This window comes from Epinephelus fuscoguttatus, linkage group LG11 (assembly GCF_011397635.1).
Source record: "Epinephelus fuscoguttatus linkage group LG11, E.fuscoguttatus.final_Chr_v1".
Classification (NCBI taxonomy): domain Eukaryota; kingdom Metazoa; phylum Chordata; class Actinopteri; order Perciformes; family Serranidae; genus Epinephelus; species Epinephelus fuscoguttatus.
This window is the reverse complement of record NC_064762.1, coordinates 167,154-186,217: the sequence shown is the minus strand read 5'-3', so window position 1 is coordinate 186,217 and position 19,064 is coordinate 167,154. Positions and strand designations below refer to the sequence as shown.

Below are 19,064 nucleotides of genomic sequence, written 5' to 3'. Positions count from 1 at the left end.
ACACTCCTGAACACATCTGAACACACTTGAACACACTTGAACACACCTGAACACACACGAACACACTTGAACACATCTGAACACACCTGAACACACTTGAACACACTTGAACACAGCTGAACACACACGAACACACACGAACACACTTGTAGACAGCTGAACACACCTGAACACACCTGAACACACACGAACACACTTGAACACATCTGAACACATCTGAACACTCCTGAACACACTTGAACACACTTGAACACAGCTGAACACATATGAACACACACGAACACACTTGAAGACAGCTGAACACACCTGAACACACTTGAACACACTTGAAAACATCTGAACACATCTGAACACTCCTGAACACACTTGAAGACAGCAGAACACATCTGAACACACACGAACACACTTGAACACACTTGAACACACCTGAACACATCTGAACACATATGAACACAGCTGAACACATCTGAACACAGCTGAACACACACAAACACACCTGAACACACTTGAACACACTTGAACACACCTGAACACAGCTGAACACATCTGAACACAGCTGAACACACCTGAACACATATGAACACAGCTGAACACATCTGAACACAACTGGACACAGCTAAACACATATGAACACATCTGAACACAGCTGAACACACACAAACACACCTGAACACACACGAACACACTTGAACACACTTGAACACATCTGAACACATCTGAACACTCCTGAACACACCTGAACACACTTGAACACACCTGAACACACACGAAACACTTGAACACATCTGAACACTCCTAAACACACCTGAACACACCTGAACACACTTGAACACACTTGAACACAGCTGAACACATCTGAACACACACGAACACACTTGTAGACAGCTGAACACATCTGAACACACACGAACACACTTGAACACACCTGAACACACCTGAACACACACGAACACACTTGAACACACTTGAACACATCTGAACACATCTGAACACTCCTGAACACACCCGAACACACTGGAACACAGCTGAACACATTTGAACACACACAAACACACTTGAACACACTTGAAAACATCTGAACACATCTGAACACACCTGAACACACCTGAACACACTTGAAGACAGCTGAACACACCTGAACACACACAAACACACTTGAACACACTTGAAAACATCTGAACACATCTGAACACTCCTGAACACACCTGAACACACTTGAAGACAGCAGAACACACCTGAACACACATGAACACACTTGAACACACTTGAACACACCTGAACACATCTGAACACATATGAACACACCTGAACACATCTGAACACAGCTGAACACATCTGAACACATATGAACACAGCTGAACACATCTGAACACAGCTGAACACATATGAACACATCTGAACACATATGAACACAGCTGAACACAGCTGAACACATATGAACACAGCTGAACACAGCTGAACACACCTGAACACATCTGAACACATATGAACACAGCTGAACACAGCTGAACACATCTGAACACAGCTGAACACACACAAACACACCTGAACACACACGAACACACTTGAACACATCTGAACAGACCTAAACACAGCTGAACACATATGAACACAGCTGAACACACCTGAACACATCTGAACACAGCTGAACACACACAAACACACCTGAACACATCTGAACACAGCTGAACACACCTGAACACATATGAACACACCTGAACACATCTGAACACAGCTGAACACACACAAACACACCTGAACACACACGAACACACTTGAACACATCTGAACAGACCTAAACACAGCTGAACACATATGAACACAGCTGAACACACCTGAACATATCTGAACACAGCTGAACACATCTGAACACAGCTGAACACATATGAACACAGCTGAACACATCTGAACACAGCTGAACACATCTGAACAGACCTAAACACAGCTGAACACATCTAAACACAGCTGAACACACCTGAACACATCTGAACACATCTGAACACATATGAACACATATGAACACATCTAAACACAGCTGAACACACCTGAACACATCTGAACACATATGAACACAGCTGAACACATCTGAACACAGCTGAACACACACAAACACACCTGAACACACATGAACACACTTGAACACATCTGAACAGACCTAAACACAGCTGAACACATATGAACACAGCTGAACACACACAAACACACCTGAACACACCTGAACACAGCTGAACACACCTGAACACATATGAACACACCTGAACACATCTGAACACAGCTGAACACACACAAACACACCTGAACACACACGAACACACTTGAACACATCTGAACAGACCTAAACACAGCTGAACATATCTGAACACATCTGAACACACATGAACACACACGAACACACTTGAACACAGCTGAACACACTTGAACACACACGAACACACTTGAACACAGCTGAACACACTTGAACACACACGAACACACCTGAACACAGCTGAGCACAGCTGAACACTCCTGAACACACACGAACACTCCTGAACACACACAAACACAGCTGAACACATCTGAACACACCTAAACACATATGAACACACCTGAACACATCTGAACAAGCTGAACACACACGAACACAGCTGAACACACCTAAACACGTCTGAACACAGCTGAACACATCTGAACACACCTAAACACGTCTGAACACAGCTGAACACACACAATCACACTTGAACACACCTGAACAGAGCTGAACACATCTGAACACAGCTGAACAGACACAAACACACTTGAACACACCTGAACACACACGAACACAGCTGAACACACCTGAACACACACGAACACAGCTGAACACACCTGAACACACACAAACACACTTGAACACAGCTGAACACATCTGAACTCACCTGAACACACCTGAGGTTGGGTTTCCATTACGCGTGCCAAACGGTGCCAATCCCCTTTGATCTGACACCAGATGAGACGGGACAGTCGATATAGAGATACATTTATGTGCTGATAGTTGCATTGAATAGTGTTTTTTTGGGTATTTATTGCATCGTTCATGTGCCTGACATTCTGGAGACCTGCCTGTGAGGTTTTGGTGATGTGTGCGCACTGTCCGCCGGTCAGCCAAACTGCGGCTTACACCAGCTGCGCTCCCCCTGCGCTGACAGTAGACGTGGTTTCAGCTGGCGAGCTTTTAGCGCACCTTCGGTGAAGCCTTTTGGCATGAAACTGTCACTGCGCCAAGCTGGATTTGTCGACACCTCTCCCTGCTGCGCCACCACACCCATCTCGGCGCACCTCGGTCTGCCAAATTACCAAACGGAGCGTGCCTCGGGTTTCGCTGCTTGAAACTAGCTCTGCGCGGGGTTCGCCACCCTGCGCCAGGAAATTAGAGCCCTAAAACACAGCTGAACACAGCTGAACACACACAAACACAGCTGAACACACCTGAACACAGCTGAACACATCTGAACTCACCTGAACACACCTGAACACACACAAACACACTTGAACACAGCTGAACACAGCTGAACACACACAAACACACTTGAACACACCTGAACACACACAAACACACTTGAACACACCTGAACACACACAAACACACTTGAACACAGCTGAACACAGCTGAACTCACACGAACACACCTGAACACACACAAACACACTTGAACACACCTGAACACACACAAACACACTTGAACACACTTGAACACAGCTGAACACATCTGAACTCACACGAACACACCTGAACACACTTGAACACACCTGAACACACACAAACACACTTGAACGCAGCTGAACACACATGAACACACACAAACACACACAAACACACTTGAACACAGCTGAACACACACGAACACACCTGAACACACCTGAACACACACGAACACACCTGAACACACACGAACACACTTGAACACACTTGAACACACCTGAACACACACAAACACACTTGAACACATCTGAACACACACGAACACACCTGAACACACACGAAAACACCTGAACACACACGAACACACTTGAACACACCTGAACACACACAAACACACTTGAACACATCTGAACACACACGAACACACCTGAACACACACGAAAACACCTGAACACACACGAACACACTTGAACACACCTGAACACACACGAACACACTTGAACACACACGAACACACCTGAACTCACTTGAACACAGCTGAACACACACGAACACACACGAACACACTTGAACACAGCTGAACACACCTGAACATGCACAAACACACCTGTACACAGCTGTACACAGCTGAACACAGCTGACAGATCTCATCTTCTGGTTCCTAACACCTGCCGTGTCTCATGTATATAATTAATAAATGTAAATGCACCTGGTGTGATTGTGCTCCTTCGTACAGATGTTTGGAGGCAGATATTGTGACGATGTGTTTCCTGTTTCCTGTTTCCTGTCCCAGGACGGAGAGACTCCTCTGATCAAAGCCACTAAGATGAGGAACATTGAGATCGTGGAGCTGCTGCTGGATAAAGGAGCCAAAGTGTCGGCTGTCGACAAGGTGAGAACGATAAAGCCTCTTTAAGATTAACGTTAACGTTAACGTTAACGTGACAAAGAGCTGAGGCTGAAGTGTGTCCTTCAAAATAAAAGTATCACACAAACATGACTTACTTCTTCATGTTGGATCAACAGTTTTACTTCCTGTTTTCTCAGAGAGGAGACACACCCCTCCACATCGCCATCCGTGGGCGGAGTCGCCGCCTGGCCGAGCTCCTCCTCAGGAACCCCAAAGATGGCCGCCTGCTTTACCGACCCAACAAAGGCGGAGAGACGCCGTACAACATTGACTGCAGCCACCAGAAGAGCATCCTGACACAGATCTTTGGAGCGCGTACGTCTACACACAAACATGTTTCCCCGGGTCTTTGATATGTTCTGGTCACAGGAAGTCTCACAGGAAGTCTCACTCAGATACAGACAGTACAGGTTTATATTTGTATTCTGGCTTTAACATCAGCCATAACTGCAGGGCAGGAAGATAAATAAATCAATACAGGACCAAATACATAAATATGTAAATAATCCAATGATGAAATAAATACAAGTATAAAGGAATAAATAAATATATAATAAAAGTTGATAGTTAAACAGGTCATAGATATATAAATATCTTAATTATCTCTCTACATTTTTATTCTGTATGTTAGTGAGGTAGGTCCTAATGTCTGCATTTATTCATTTATTTCAGCTTTTACTCTTCTATTTATTTATACATTTACTATTCATTTATATAATTATTCATTTATCTATTTATTTATTTATTTATTTACATATTGATTTATACATTTGTTTATTTATCTTCTCCATAGAAATATTCAGATCCTTTGCTTAAATATTCAAACTACATTTTATATACAAAACATGATGAACCTGTATAACATGACATGTTGTTGTTTTCATGTTTTATATGTTAAATCCTAAAGTCTGTAACAAACTGAAGCTGTTTGATCGTCTGTGTTTAATATTTTAATTTAATGTTTAATCTCAGTTTTAAAGGACTGGAAGAAAAAAAAAATCAGAGAGAAGAAGAGTTTAGATATTTCCCATCTGGTGTGAGTGTGATCTCACACACACATTAACACCTGAGACATTGTCTCCACCCGCAGGTCACCTGTCCCCCACAGAGACGGACGGAGACATGTTGGGTTATGACCTGTACAGCTCTGCGCTGGCTGACATCCTGAGCGAACCCACCATGCAGCCTCCCATCTGTGTTGGTCTGTATGCCCAGTGGGGCAGCGGCAAGTCCTTCCTGCTCAAGAAGCTGGAGGGTGAGTCTGCAAACACACGCACACACAGACAGGACATATACGTATGCACACACATTATGTGTTAACGTCCCTCCTTCTCCTCAGATGAGATGAAGACGTTTGCCGGGCAGCAGATTGAGCCGTTGTTTCAGTTCTCCTGGCTCGTCGTTTTTCTGTCTCTGCTGCTCTGCGGCTCCGTCGCCGTCGTCCTTGGCTTCACCGTCGACCCCAAACTGGCCATGGCGGTCTCCCTCAGCCTGCTCGCTCTGCTCTACCTCTTCTTCGGTACGTCCTCACTGTCCACGCTCAGCCCAAGAGAGGACAGCAGGCTTTTCTCTGTCCCTGTGCTGTATGAATAAAGTTTAGTTGTGTATAAAGAAAGCTTAGTCGTGTATAAAGTTTAGTTGTGTATAAATATAGTTTAGTCATGTATAAAGTTAAGTCGTGTATAAATAAAGTTCAGTCGTGTATAAACTTTAGTCGCGTATAAATGTTTAGTTGTTTATGAATAAAGTTTAGTCGTTTATAAATAAAGTTCAGCTGTTTATAAATAAAGTTAAGTCGTGTATAAATAAAGTTGAGTCGTGTATAAATAAAGTTTAGTCATGTATAAATAAAATTTAGTTGTGCATAAATAAAATTAAGTCGTGTATAAATAAAATTTAGTTGTGCATAAATAAAATTAAGTCTTGTATAAATAAAGTTTAGTCGTGTATAGATAAAGTTAAGTCGTGTATAAATAAAGTTCAGTTGTGTATAAATAAAAATTAGTTGTGTATAAATAAAGTTTAGTCATGTATAGATAAAGTTAAGTCGTGTATAAATAAAGTTTAGTCGTGTATAAGTAAAGTTTAGTCTTGTATAAATAAAATCTAGTTGTGCATAAATAAAATTAAGTCGTGTATAAATAAAATTTAGTTGTGCATAAATAAAATTAAGTCGTGTATAAATAAAATTTAGTTGTGCATAAATAAAATTAAGTCTTGTATAAATAAAGTTTAGTCGTGTATAAATAAAGTTCAGTCGTGTATAAATAAAGTTCAGTTGTGTATAAATAAAGTTTAGTTGTGTATAAATAAAGATTTCCTGCCCCCCCCCCCCCCCCCCAGTGGTGGTGTACTTTGGCGGGCGTCGGGAGGGCGAGAGCTGGAACTGGGCGTGGCTGATCAGCACCCGTCTGGCCCGTCACATCGGGTATCTGGAGCTGCTGCTGAGGCTGATGTTTGTGAACCCGCCGGAGCTGCCTGAGCAGAGTACCCGAGCTCTGCCTGTCAGGTAAACACGCATGGCAGGACAAATTCAGGGCTTAAAAACACAGAGATCAGGATCAGCTGTTTGTTTTCTGTCTTTACAAATGAAGTTGATTCAAATGTTATATCCTCCGGAGAGAACAGACAATGCCTTTCTGTCATGTTGGTGATGACGACATCATCAGTGGATGTGATGTCACCTCCCCGCAGGTTCCTGTTTACAGATTACAACCGGCTGTCGAGCGTCGGTGGAGAGACGTCGATGGCAGAGATGATCGCCACATTGTCTGATGCCTGCGAGAGAGAGTTCGGCTTCCTCGCCACACGCCTGTTCAGAGTGTTCAAGACCGAGGAGACGCAAGGTGACACACACACACGCACGCACACGCACACACACACACACACACACACACACACACATTAACACAGCAGCTGAACTTCCTCTGTGATGTCAGGTAAGAGGAAGTGGAAGAAGACGTGCTGCGTCCCGTCCTTCATCCTCTTCGTCTTCGTGCTGGCGTGCTTGCTGAGCGGCATGGCGCTGCTGGCCGTCTTTAAGGTGGACGGGGAGAACCGGACGGTGAACGGCGTGCTAGTGGCCATCGGCAGCGTGGTAGGTCTGGCTCTGCTGCTGAACTGCAGGACGTGGTGGCAGGTGACCGACTCAGTGCTCAATTCTCAGAGGAAGAGGCTCCACAGCGCCGCCAACAGGATGCACAAGCTGAAGAGCGAGGGCTTCATGAAGGTCTGTGACATCATTATGTCTGTCTCTCTGTCACCTGTAGTTTGATGGCGGCTCGTAACACTGACTTCCTGTCAGAATCGAAAACACATATGTTTCTACACACGTGACCTGCAGGTGCTGAAGACTGAGGTGGAGCTGATGGCGAGGATGGCGAAGACCATCGACGGCTTCACGCAGCATCAGACGAGGCTGGCGGTCGTCATCGACGGGCTGGACTCCTGCGAACAGGACAAAGTTCTGCAGATGCTCGACACGGTGAGACACTGATCCGTCTGTGGCTGTTTGGTGATGACATCATCGTACTCAGAATCAATGAACATCAAATCATCAAAATATATTTCCTGTTTCTCACACACACACACACACACACACACACACACACACACTCACACACTCAGATGGTCATCATTGTTACCTGTGTTTTTGTCTTGCAGGTGCGGGTGTTGTTCTCTAAAGGCCCCTTCATCTCCATCTTTGCCAGCGACCCTCACATCATCATCAAGGCCATCAACCAGAACCTGAACAGCGTCCTCAGAGACTCCAACATCAATGGACACGACTACATGAGGAACATTGTTCATCTGCCAGTCTTCCTCAACAGCAGAGGACTGTCCAGCGCCAGGAAGATGTGCGCTGCTGCACCGGCCAACGGGGACACCACCAACACTGAGGGTAACCATGACGATACTCACTACACACAGTGTGTGTGTGTTGATGTGTGACCCGCTGTGAGATGGTGTGTGTGACTGTAGTGTTTGTGTCCTGTCAGCAGGGTGGCACGAGGAGCTGGACAGGAAGCTGTCTCAGCACAGTCTGGGAGAACTAACCAAGTTTGGAAGCAAGACAACGCTCAACCGCCGGGTGAGTGTGTGTGTGTGTATGTGTGTGTGTGTATGTGTGTGTGTGTGTGTTGTGTAACGCAGCAGCTTGTTTATATCAACCAATCAATGACTGACTGATGAGGTCATGTGACCTTTGCTTTGATCATGTGACCTCCACTGTGATCATATGACCTCTGCTGTGATCATGTGACCTGTGTGTTCAGGACACGTACCGGCGTCGGCAGGTGCAGCGCTCAGTGACTCGTCAGATGTCGTTCGACCTGACGAAGCTGATGGTGACGGAGGATTGGTTCAATGACATCAGCCCACAGACAATGAGGAGGCTGCTCAACATTGTTTCCGTCACAGGTCACACAGAGACAACACAAACAAAGAAACAGAACAGGATCACACTGTTGATAAAAGACTCAGAGCTGATAAAGTCTGGTGTTGAAGTGTGAAAGCTTACCTGAGCAGCATCGTCACCTCATCATCACACCTGGTTTTATCTTTGCACACAGGTCGTCTGCTGCGAGCCAATCAGATCAGCTTTAACTGGGACCGCCTGGCGTCGTGGATCAACCTGACGGAGCAGTGGCCCTACAGGACGTCCTGGATCATCCTGTACCTGGAGGAGACTGATGGAGTCCCCGACCAGGCCACGCTCAAGACAATTTACGAGAGGTCAGAGGTCACAGCTGCCATCATTTACAGAGAAACAGCTGATTTAATGATTTATTGACACCAAACCTGATGATGTCATTACCCTGAAAGAAGTCATGTGACCTGACTGAGGACATGTGAGCCCTCAGCAGCAGTCAGATGTCACAGTTTCTTCTTCTGCTGTCAGAGTGTCGAAGAACATCCCCACCACCAAAGACGTGGAGCCTCTACTGGAGATCGACGGAGATGTTCGGAGCTTCGAGGTCTTCCTCTCCTCACGGACGCCATTCCTGACAGCCAGAGACATCCGGACCTTCCTGCCCTGCACCGTCAACCTGGACCCCAAACTGAGGGAGATCATTGCAGGTAACGTTACCGCGAGGAATACTTGCGATAATACTACAGGCAGTGCTGTCACTTACTCTGCGTCAGACTGACGCAGGTCATCACCGGTAACGTGACTAATAAAACTACGACTGCTTTTTGATCCAGACGTTCGTGCTGCCCGGGAGCAGATGAATATGGGCGGGGTCACGTACCCATCCATCCCCCTGCAGGAGACACAGGCTCGCCCCACCTCGGTGTACAGTCAGGTGTCGTCAGCGTGCTCACCGTCTGCCTCCTTCAGCGGGCCCTTCAACCAGCCGGCGGGGGGCGTGGTCTCCCCGCAGCCTCATAGCAGCTACTACAGCGGCTTGGCTGGACCACAGCACCCCTTCTACAACAGGGTGAGTAAAGGTCCCGCCCACTCCTGATGATGTCATAGTGACAGGTGTGGGCTCAACTGCAGTTCTGAGGTTGTGACTTGTCGTCGACTCACCTGATTGGTTGAGTGGAAGGTAAAGTTGTGATGTCACAGTTTCTCTCCTGTATTTTACACACTGAGTCTCTGCTGTCGCCTCCGGAGTCTGATCACTGATTCATTTCAATTCAGAACACTTTATTTGTCCCCGAGGGGCAATTAAAAGGCACACAGAGTAGCACAACAACACATACAGACAATTGACAGGACAACATAGACAATAAAAAGGATGCTACATGATATGCATGATCAGTGATCCCCGATTGGTGATGATGTCATCAGTACTGAAGCGTCTGTCGTACCAGCTGTTCTCTGACTCCCTGTCGTGTCAGCAGAGATTCACTGTTTGTTATTTCTTTTATTTACTTCCTGTTTTGACATCGAATCATCTCCATGAAGATTATTTTGATTTTCTGCCCCTCCCCCCTTCAGCCATATTTCCCCCATCACCTTTACCAACTGCCACGCCCACTCATGGCCTCCACCTACCCATCACACCTCCACCCACGCCCTCCACCTAAACACTCCTTCAGCCGGGACGCTTCAGCTGCACCTGTGAGTACGACACACACCTGAAACATCGAGTCTCTGAGCTGACTCTGTCTCTCAGTATCAGTCAGTCCAGTTATTTCCCATCATCCCCTGCTGTCAGTCTCTGGTTTTCTTTCTTCTTCTGCTGGTGATAGCACTGGACTCCACCCTCTGCCGCTCCTCTCTTCTTCTGTGGTTTGTGGAGCTGTGCAGTTTGGAAACTTGTTTTAAATCAGTTTTATTCTTCTGATGCTCTGAAACTGAAAAACAAAAATCATTTCCACTGTTCTGTCAGTCATCTGTCCCCAGGTGTCTCATTCCTCACCTGTCTGTCTGTCTGTCTGTCTGTCTGTCTGCAGTATAAGGTTTCATCTTTGAAAAGGAAGCAGGTATTGACCTCTCCCTAACTCCTTCCTTCCTTCCTTCCTTCCTTCCCTCTCTCAGCTCCAACATTAACTCCCTCTGCCTTCAAGGTTTGGGCGGTATCTGTGTTTTCAAACCCTCCTGGAATTTCACTGGTGTTTACAGAGTATGACGGTGTGCGGCGCTGCCTGCCTCTCTGCCAACAGGCGACTTTGTTACGTTCATCAGCCTCAGTTTGAATCTTCAGTCTAATAAATAAACTCACAGCATGTGCAGAGAGGAGAAACACTGACACCTGTGTTCCTTTCAAAATACAACCAAACACTCTTAAAGTTTCTCTCTTTAATCAAACTAAAACTAACGTTAGCTTCATAGACTTTAGACTTTATTGTCCCAAGAGGGGAAATTCTTTTCCACAGCACCACAGCAGTTTGACTGATATGCAGAACAGAACAGACATCATTGCACATACACATACGCACATTGCACAGGACATTTAGACAGAGACAGAAACAACTTTACAGACTACCTCAGTTTCTTTCAGGATCTATTGTTCAATGCCGCTATGGCTGACAGGATTAGGCTTCTGGATAGACGAGCCTTCCTGCAGCGCATTGTCCTGTATCTATGTCCGGAGGGTAGCGGGATGAGGTGGTGGTTGAGTGGGTGGGTAGTGTCCTGTTCTGTTGTGAATGCAATGCGTACAATGGCCCATGATGTGTGAACTCATCGTAAACACATTTCATTCAAACTCATCAGAAACTAAATCAAACTGTCTTCATCAGTCTCGTTAGCTGTTTGGTTCACTCTTCATCACATTGTGATGTGATAATCAGCTGTTTCCCATCTGCTGCTGCAGGTCAGCTGTTTACAGTCCTGTAATGTTTTCAACACCACCTACAGTCGGCTCAGCAGCCTGATGCACCACACTGACCTCTGGTGGCTCCTGATGTTCACTATATACAGTTTATCTTCAGCACAGCCTCACTGTGGGAGGGACTTGTAAAGAGGAGAGTCATCGTCATCGTCTGAATACTCTGACACTCTGTAACACTGTGATACCGCCCAAGCCTGCTGCCTACTACACCTCCCAGCATGCACCTTGCCTGGACGACCCCCTAGCTTCAATAGAGTAGTCTGGATCATGTCTGATAATACATGAGCTCCTGAACCAATAACTGATCAATACTTTGAGATAAAGCTGATGTTTGAAGCTGCTCAGAACATCAGTGTTTCAGAATAGATACAGTCCGAATACTGATCGACAGACATAAACAACAATCTGATGATCAGCAAACCTGTCGGTGTTTGTGACGGACGACTTCCAGCCAGTAAACGTTGAGGTTTAACACACAGCAGCTGTTTCATCATCTGGCCAGAATAATCAGCTGATGTGTTCAGGTGAGGAGAGGTGACTGAGGAGAGGTGAGGAGAGGTGACTAAGGAGAGCTGAAGAGAGGAGAGGAGAGGTGACTGAGGAGAGGAGAGGAGAGGAGAGGAGAGGTGACTGAGGAGAGGAGAGGAGAGGAGAGGAGAGGTGACTGAGGAGAGGAGAGGAGAGGTGACTGAGGAGAGGTGAGGAGAGGTGACTAAGGAGAGCTGAAGAGAGGAGAGGAGAGGTGACTGAGGAGAGGTGAAGAGAGGTGACTGAGGAGAGGTGAGGAGAGGTGACTAAGGAGAGCTGAGGAGAGGAGAGGTGACTGAGGAGAGGAGAGGAGAGGAGAGGTGACTGAGAAGAGGAGAGGAGAGGTGACTGAGGAGAGGTGACTGAGGAGAGGTAAAGAGGAGAGGAGAGGTGACTAAGGAGAGGTGAGGAGAGGCGAAGAGAGGTGAGGAGAGGTTACTGAGGACAGGAGAGGTGAGGAGAGGTGACTGAGGAGAAGTGAAGAGAGGTGAGGAGAGGTGACTGAGGAGAGATGAATAGAGGAGAAGAGAGGTGACTGAGGAGAGGTGAAGAGAGGAGAGGTGACTGAGGAGAAGTGAAGAGAGGTGAGGAGAGGTGACTGAGGAGAGGTGAATAGAGGAGAAGAGAGGTGACTGAGGAGAGGTGACTGAGGAGAGGAGAGGAGAGGTGACTGAGCAGAGGTGACTGAGCAGAGGCGAGGAGAGGTGACTGAGTAGAGGTGAGGAGAGGTGACTGAGGAGAGGTGACTGAAGAGAGGAGAGGAGAGGTGACTGAGGAGAGGAGAGGTGACTGAACAGAGGTGACTGAGCAGAGGCGAGGAGAGGTGACTCAGTAGAGGTGAGGAGAGGTGACTGAGGAGAGCTGAGGAGAGGTGACTGTGGAGAGGAGAGGTGACTGAGCAGAGGTGAGGAGAGGTGACTGTGGAGAGGTGAGGAGAGGTGACTGAGGAGAGGAGAGGTAACTGAGGAGAGGAGAGGTGACTGAGCAGAGGTGAGGAGAGGTGACTGAGGAGACGTGACTGTGGAGAGGTGAGGAGAGGTGACTGAGGAAAGGTGAGGAGAGGTGACTGAGGAGACGTGACTGTGGGGAGGTGAGGAGAGGTGACTGAGGAAAGGTGAGGAGAGGTGACTGAGGAGAGGTGAGGAGAGGTGACTGAGGAAAGGTGAGGAGAGGTGACTGAGGAGAGGTGACTGAGGCGAGGTGAGGAGAGGTGACTCAGGAGAGGTGAGGAGAGGTGACTCAGGAGAGGTGAGGAGAGGTGACTGAGGAGAGGTGAGGAGAGGTGACTGTGGAGAGGTGAGGAGAGGTGACTGAGGAGAGGAGAGGTGACTGAGCAGAGATGACTGAGCAGAGGTGAGGAGAGGTGACTGAGGAGACGTGACTGTGGAGAGGTGAGGAGAGGTGACTGAGGAAAGGTGAGGAGAGGTGACTGAGGAGACGTGACTGTGGAGAGGTGAGGAGAGGTGACTGAGGAAAGGTGAGGAGAGGTGACTGTGGAGAGGTGAGGAGAGGTGACTGAGGAAAGGTGAGGAGAGGTGACTGAGGAGAGGTGAGGAGAGGTGACTGAGGAGAGGTGACTGAGGAGAGGTGAGGAGAGGTGACTGAGGAGAGGTGAGGAGAGGTGACTCAGGAGAGGTGAGGAGAGGTGACTCAGGAGAGGTGAGGAGAGGTGACTGAGGAGAGCTGAGGAGAGGTGACTGTGGAGAGGTGAGGAGAGGTGACTGAGGAGAGGAGAGGTAACTGAGGAGAGGAGAGGTGACTGAGCAGAGATGACTGAGCAGAGGTGAGGAGAGGTGACTGAGGAGAGGAGAGGTAACTGAGGAGAGGAGAGGTGACTGAGCAGAGATGACTGAGGAAAGGTGAGGAGAGGTGACTGAGGAGAGGTGAGGAGAGGTGACTGAGGAGAGGTGACTGAGGAGAGGTGACTCAGGAGAGGTGAGGAGAGGTGACTGAGGAGAGGTGACTGAGGAAAGGTGAGGAGAGGTGACTGAGGAGAGGTGACTGTGGAGAGGTGAGGAGAGGTGACTGAGGAAAGGTGAGGAGAGGTGACTGAGGAGAGGTGAGGAGAGGTGACTGAGGAGAGGTGACTGTGGAGAGGTGAGGAGAGGTGACTGAGGAGAGGTGAGGAGAGGTGACTGGGGAGAGGTGAGGAGAGATGACTGAGGAGAGGTGAGGCGATATGACTGAGGTGTAAACTGTTTCAGACTGCTGTGATCTGATGTGTGTTGTAAATCAGATGATAATAACTTCAGATAAACGTAGAAACATCTCTAACGTCTCTGTAGTTCAGACTTCCTGTGTGTCCTTCTTCACATCCAGATAGCTTCAGTCTTCACTTTAAAGTGTTCACATGTTATAATCAGGGATGTCAGTTTCATTCATTAGCCTCTCCGCCATCAACTGCTGACAAACAGTTTTAATAATTATAAGAATAATAATGCATTTTATTTATAGATGCCTTTCAGGACACTCGGGGACACCTTACAAGACACAGAACAAAAAAAAGTAGCAATGTACCCATAGATCATAAAACGAACAATTCAGAGCTGGGTGTCATCGGCATAACAGTGTAATTGAATACCAAATTTTCTAAAGATATGGCCAGAAGGTACAAAGTAAATGATAAATATGAGAGTACATAGGACAGAGCCCTGAGGAACACCACTAGTAACTGGGAAAGAGATGGATCTGAAATTGCTGATTTGAACAAAGTGAGTGCGGCCGGAGAGATTTGACTTAAACCAATTTAGAGCAGTGCCAGTGATAGCAATGGTAGCTAATCTTTCTAGGAGGATGTTATGTGAAATGGTGTACAAGGCTACTCTGAGATCCAGAATAACGAGAATAGTTAAAAGCCCAGAGTCAGCTGCCATTAGGAGATGGTTAGTGATTTTTACCAGAGCTGTCTCAGTGCTCTGAACTTGTTCAAACAGGTTGTTATGGCTTAATTATAATAGTTCGCTGTTGCAGTGACTCAGTGAGTCTTAAGCTCCACAAGTCAACACTTTAATGTTTAATTTTTTTCTGTCGACTGCTGACAGACAGACAGACACACAGACAGACAGATGGACAAATGGACGGACAGCTGTGTTAAGATATAGAAACATGGCGCCCACTGTCCACCCTCTGCTCTCCACTGGTTAGCTAACGTTAGTCTTGTCCGCTCTGCATTGTGCACCAACCAGGTTGGGTGGAAGCTAGCTAACTGCGCCGCCCATTCATGATTACTGTTAGTAATGGCGCGACGATGTTACTGCAGAAACATGGTGCTCCCCCTCTGCTCTCCCCCAGGGTCGCCTCGGTGGTTAAGCAGCTTTATTTTGAGCCATAAACCCGGTTTAGCATTGTTAACTACGTTAGCACCACTATCCATGCTGACACTGCTCATTGTGCTCACAGTGCTAACAGTACTTAACGATGCTAATTTAGCCACTTGGTCCTCAGAGGTTAACAGACTAATGACGCTGACATCCCTGGTTGTGATCATGTGTTTGAACATGGTACTGTGTGGGAATCAGACCTGTGTGTGTTTATGTACAGGGTTCAGCCTCCGTGGTGTCGGGCACTCCGGCCATCCTCCTCAGCTCCATGACAACGGAGGCCGTGTGTGAGCGCGTGCGGCAGATCGAAGGCATCGACCAGAGCATGATGGGACAGTACAGCGCCACCATCAGGAAGGTTTGTGTCTGTGAGAGGAAGGAAAGGGTTAAATGAGCCTCCGTGTTTTTACGTGTCAGATTAATGATCGGGTTGTTTCCAGGCCAACGTCAACGGCAGAGTTTTGTCTCAGTGTAACATCGACGAGCTGAAGAAGGAGATGAGCATGAACTTTGGAGACTGGCAGCTCTTCAGAGCCACCGTGAGATGACATCATCAGACACTGAACGCCATACAGCTCATTAACACACTGTCCTCAGATTATTACAGACAGCTGGTCAACACACTGTCCTCAGATTATTACAGACAGCTGGTCAACACACTGACCTCAGATTATTACAGACAGCTGGTTAACACACTGTCCTCAGATCATTACAGACAGCTCATTAACACACTGTCCTCAGGTTATTACAGACAGCTGGTTAACACACTGACCTCAGATTATTACAGACAGCTGGTTAACACACTGACCTCAGATTATTACAGACAGCTGGTTAACACACTGACCTCAGATTATTACAGACAGCTGGTTAACACACTGACCTCAGATTATTACAGACAGCTCATTAACACACTGTCCTCAGATTATTACAGACAGCTGGTTAACACACTGACCTCAGATTATTACAGACAGCTGGTCAACACACTGACCTCAGATTATTACAGACAGCTGGTTAACACACTGACCTCAGATCATTACAGACAGCTCATTAACACACTGACCTCAGATTATTACAGACAGCTGGTTAACACACTGACCTCAGATTATTACAGACAGCTCATTAACACACTGTCCTCAGATTATTACAGACAGCTGGTTAACACACTGTCCTCAGATTATTACAGACAGCTCATTAACACACTGACCTCAGATTATTACAGACAGCTCATTAACACACTGTCCTCAGATTATTACAGACAGCTGGTCAACACACTGACCTCAGATTATTACAGACAGCTCATTAACACACTGTCCTCAGATTATTACAGACAGCTGGTCAACACACTGTCCTCAGATTATTACAGACAGCTGGTCAACACACTGACCTCAGATTATTACAGACAGCTGGTCAACACACTGACCTCAGATTATTACAGACAGCTGGTCAACACACTGTCCTCAGATTATTACAGACAGCTGGTCAACACACTGACCTCAGATTATTACAGACAGCTCATTAACACACTGTCCTCAGATTATTACAGACAGCTGGTTAACACACTGTCCTCAGATTATTACAGACAGCTGGTCAACACACTGACCTCAGATTATTACAGACAGCTCATTAACACACTGTCCTCAGATTATTACAGACAGCTGGTCAACACACTGTCCTCAGATTATTACAGACAGCTGGTCAACACACTGACCTCAGATTATTACAGACAGCTGGTCAACACACTGACCTCAGATTATTACAGACAGCTCATTAACACACTGTCCTCAGATTATTACAGACAGCTGGTCAACACACTGACCTCAGATTATTACAGACAGCTCATTAACACACTGACCTCAGATTATTACAGACAGCTGGTTAACACACTGTCCTCAGATTATTACAGACAGCTCATTAACACACTGACCTCAGATTATTACAGACAGCTGGTTAACACACTGACCTCAGATTATTACAGACAGCTGGTCAACACACTGTCCTCAGATTATTACAGACAGCTGGTTAACACACTGACCTCAGATTATTACAGACAGCTCATTAACACACTGACCTCAGATTATTACAGACAGCTGGTTAACACACTGTCCTCAGATTATTACAGACAGCTCATTAACACACTGTCCTCAGATTATTACAGACAGCTGGTTAACACACTGTCCTCAGATTATTACAGACAGCTGGTTAACACACTGACCTCAGATTATTACAGACAGCTGGTTAACACACTGACCTCAGATTATTACAGACAGCTCATTAACACACTGTCCTCAGATTATTACAGACAGCTGGTCAACACACTGACCTCAGATTATTACAGACAGCTCATTAACACACTGACCTCAGATTATTACAGACAGCTGGTCAACACACTGACCTCAGATTATTACAGACAGCTCATTAACACACTGACCTCAGATTATTACAGACAGCTGGTCAACACACTGACCTCAGATTATTACAGACAGCTCATTAACACACTGTCCTCAGATTATTACAGACAGCTCATTAACACACTGACCTCAGATTATTACAGACAGCTGGTTAACACACTGACCTCAGATTATTACAGACAGCTGGTTAACACACTGTCCTCAGATTATTACAGACAGCTGGTCAACACACTGACCTCAGATTATTATAGACAGCTCATTAACACACTGTCCTCAGATTATTACAGACAGCTCATTAACACACTGACCTCAGATCATTACAGACAGCTGGTTAACACACTGTCCTCAGATTATTACAGACAGCTGGTCAACACACTGACCTCAGATTATTACAGACAGCTCATTAACACACTGACCTCAGATTATTACAGACAGCTCATTAACACACTGACCTCAGATTATTACAGACAGCTCATTAACACACTGTCCTCAGATTATTACAGACAGCTCATTAACACACTGACCTCAGATTATTACAGACAGCTGGTTAACACACTGTCCTCAGATTATTACAGACAGCTCATTAACACACTGACCTCAGATTATTACAGACAGCTCATTAACACACTGTCCTCAGATTATTACAGACAGCTCATTAACACACTGTCCTCAGATTATTACAGACAGCTCATTAACACACTGACCTCAGATTATTACAGACAGCTGGTTAACACACTGTCCTCAGATTATTACAGACAGCTCATTAACACACTGACCTCAGATTATTACAGACAGCTCATTAACACACTGACCTCAGATTATTACAGACAGCTCATTAACACACTGACCTCAGATTATTACAGACAGCTCATTAGCACACTGTCCTCAGATTATTACAGACAGCTCATTAACACACTGACCTCAGATTATTACAGACAGCTCATTATCACACTGT

The 19,064-nt window shown here is 46.2% G+C and overlaps 1 protein-coding gene and 1 long non-coding RNA gene across 2 annotated transcripts in view; one reads left to right on the top strand and one right to left on the bottom strand.

Moving 5' to 3' along the window:
* Window positions 1–19,064, top strand: part of kidins220b (kinase D-interacting substrate 220b) — a 35,479-nt gene that overhangs the window by 11,936 nt on the left and 4,479 nt on the right. Inside the window, exons 11-28 of the mRNA XM_049589890.1 lie at window positions 4,451–4,549; window positions 4,705–4,882; window positions 5,658–5,822; window positions 5,907–6,086; window positions 6,911–7,076; window positions 7,262–7,413; window positions 7,507–7,796; window positions 7,911–8,051; window positions 8,231–8,468; window positions 8,569–8,657; window positions 8,842–8,986; window positions 9,139–9,301; window positions 9,468–9,646; window positions 9,773–10,008; window positions 10,515–10,637; window positions 10,973–11,002; window positions 15,922–16,059; window positions 16,142–16,240. Of these exons, the coding sequence (XP_049445847.1) occupies window positions 4,451–4,549; window positions 4,705–4,882; window positions 5,658–5,822; window positions 5,907–6,086; window positions 6,911–7,076; window positions 7,262–7,413; window positions 7,507–7,796; window positions 7,911–8,051; window positions 8,231–8,468; window positions 8,569–8,657; window positions 8,842–8,986; window positions 9,139–9,301; window positions 9,468–9,646; window positions 9,773–10,008; window positions 10,515–10,637; window positions 10,973–11,002; window positions 15,922–16,059; window positions 16,142–16,240 (2,811 nt within the window). The remainder of the gene's footprint in view (window positions 1–4,450; window positions 4,550–4,704; window positions 4,883–5,657; window positions 5,823–5,906; window positions 6,087–6,910; window positions 7,077–7,261; window positions 7,414–7,506; window positions 7,797–7,910; window positions 8,052–8,230; window positions 8,469–8,568; window positions 8,658–8,841; window positions 8,987–9,138; window positions 9,302–9,467; window positions 9,647–9,772; window positions 10,009–10,514; window positions 10,638–10,972; window positions 11,003–15,921; window positions 16,060–16,141; window positions 16,241–19,064) is intronic.
* Window positions 142–2,324, bottom strand: LOC125896921 (uncharacterized). The gene is made up of 3 exons (XR_007450365.1): window positions 2,046–2,324; window positions 1,626–1,645; window positions 142–566 (listed from the first exon to the last, which is right to left on the bottom strand). It is a non-coding gene; the product is annotated as an uncharacterized LOC125896921 (long non-coding RNA).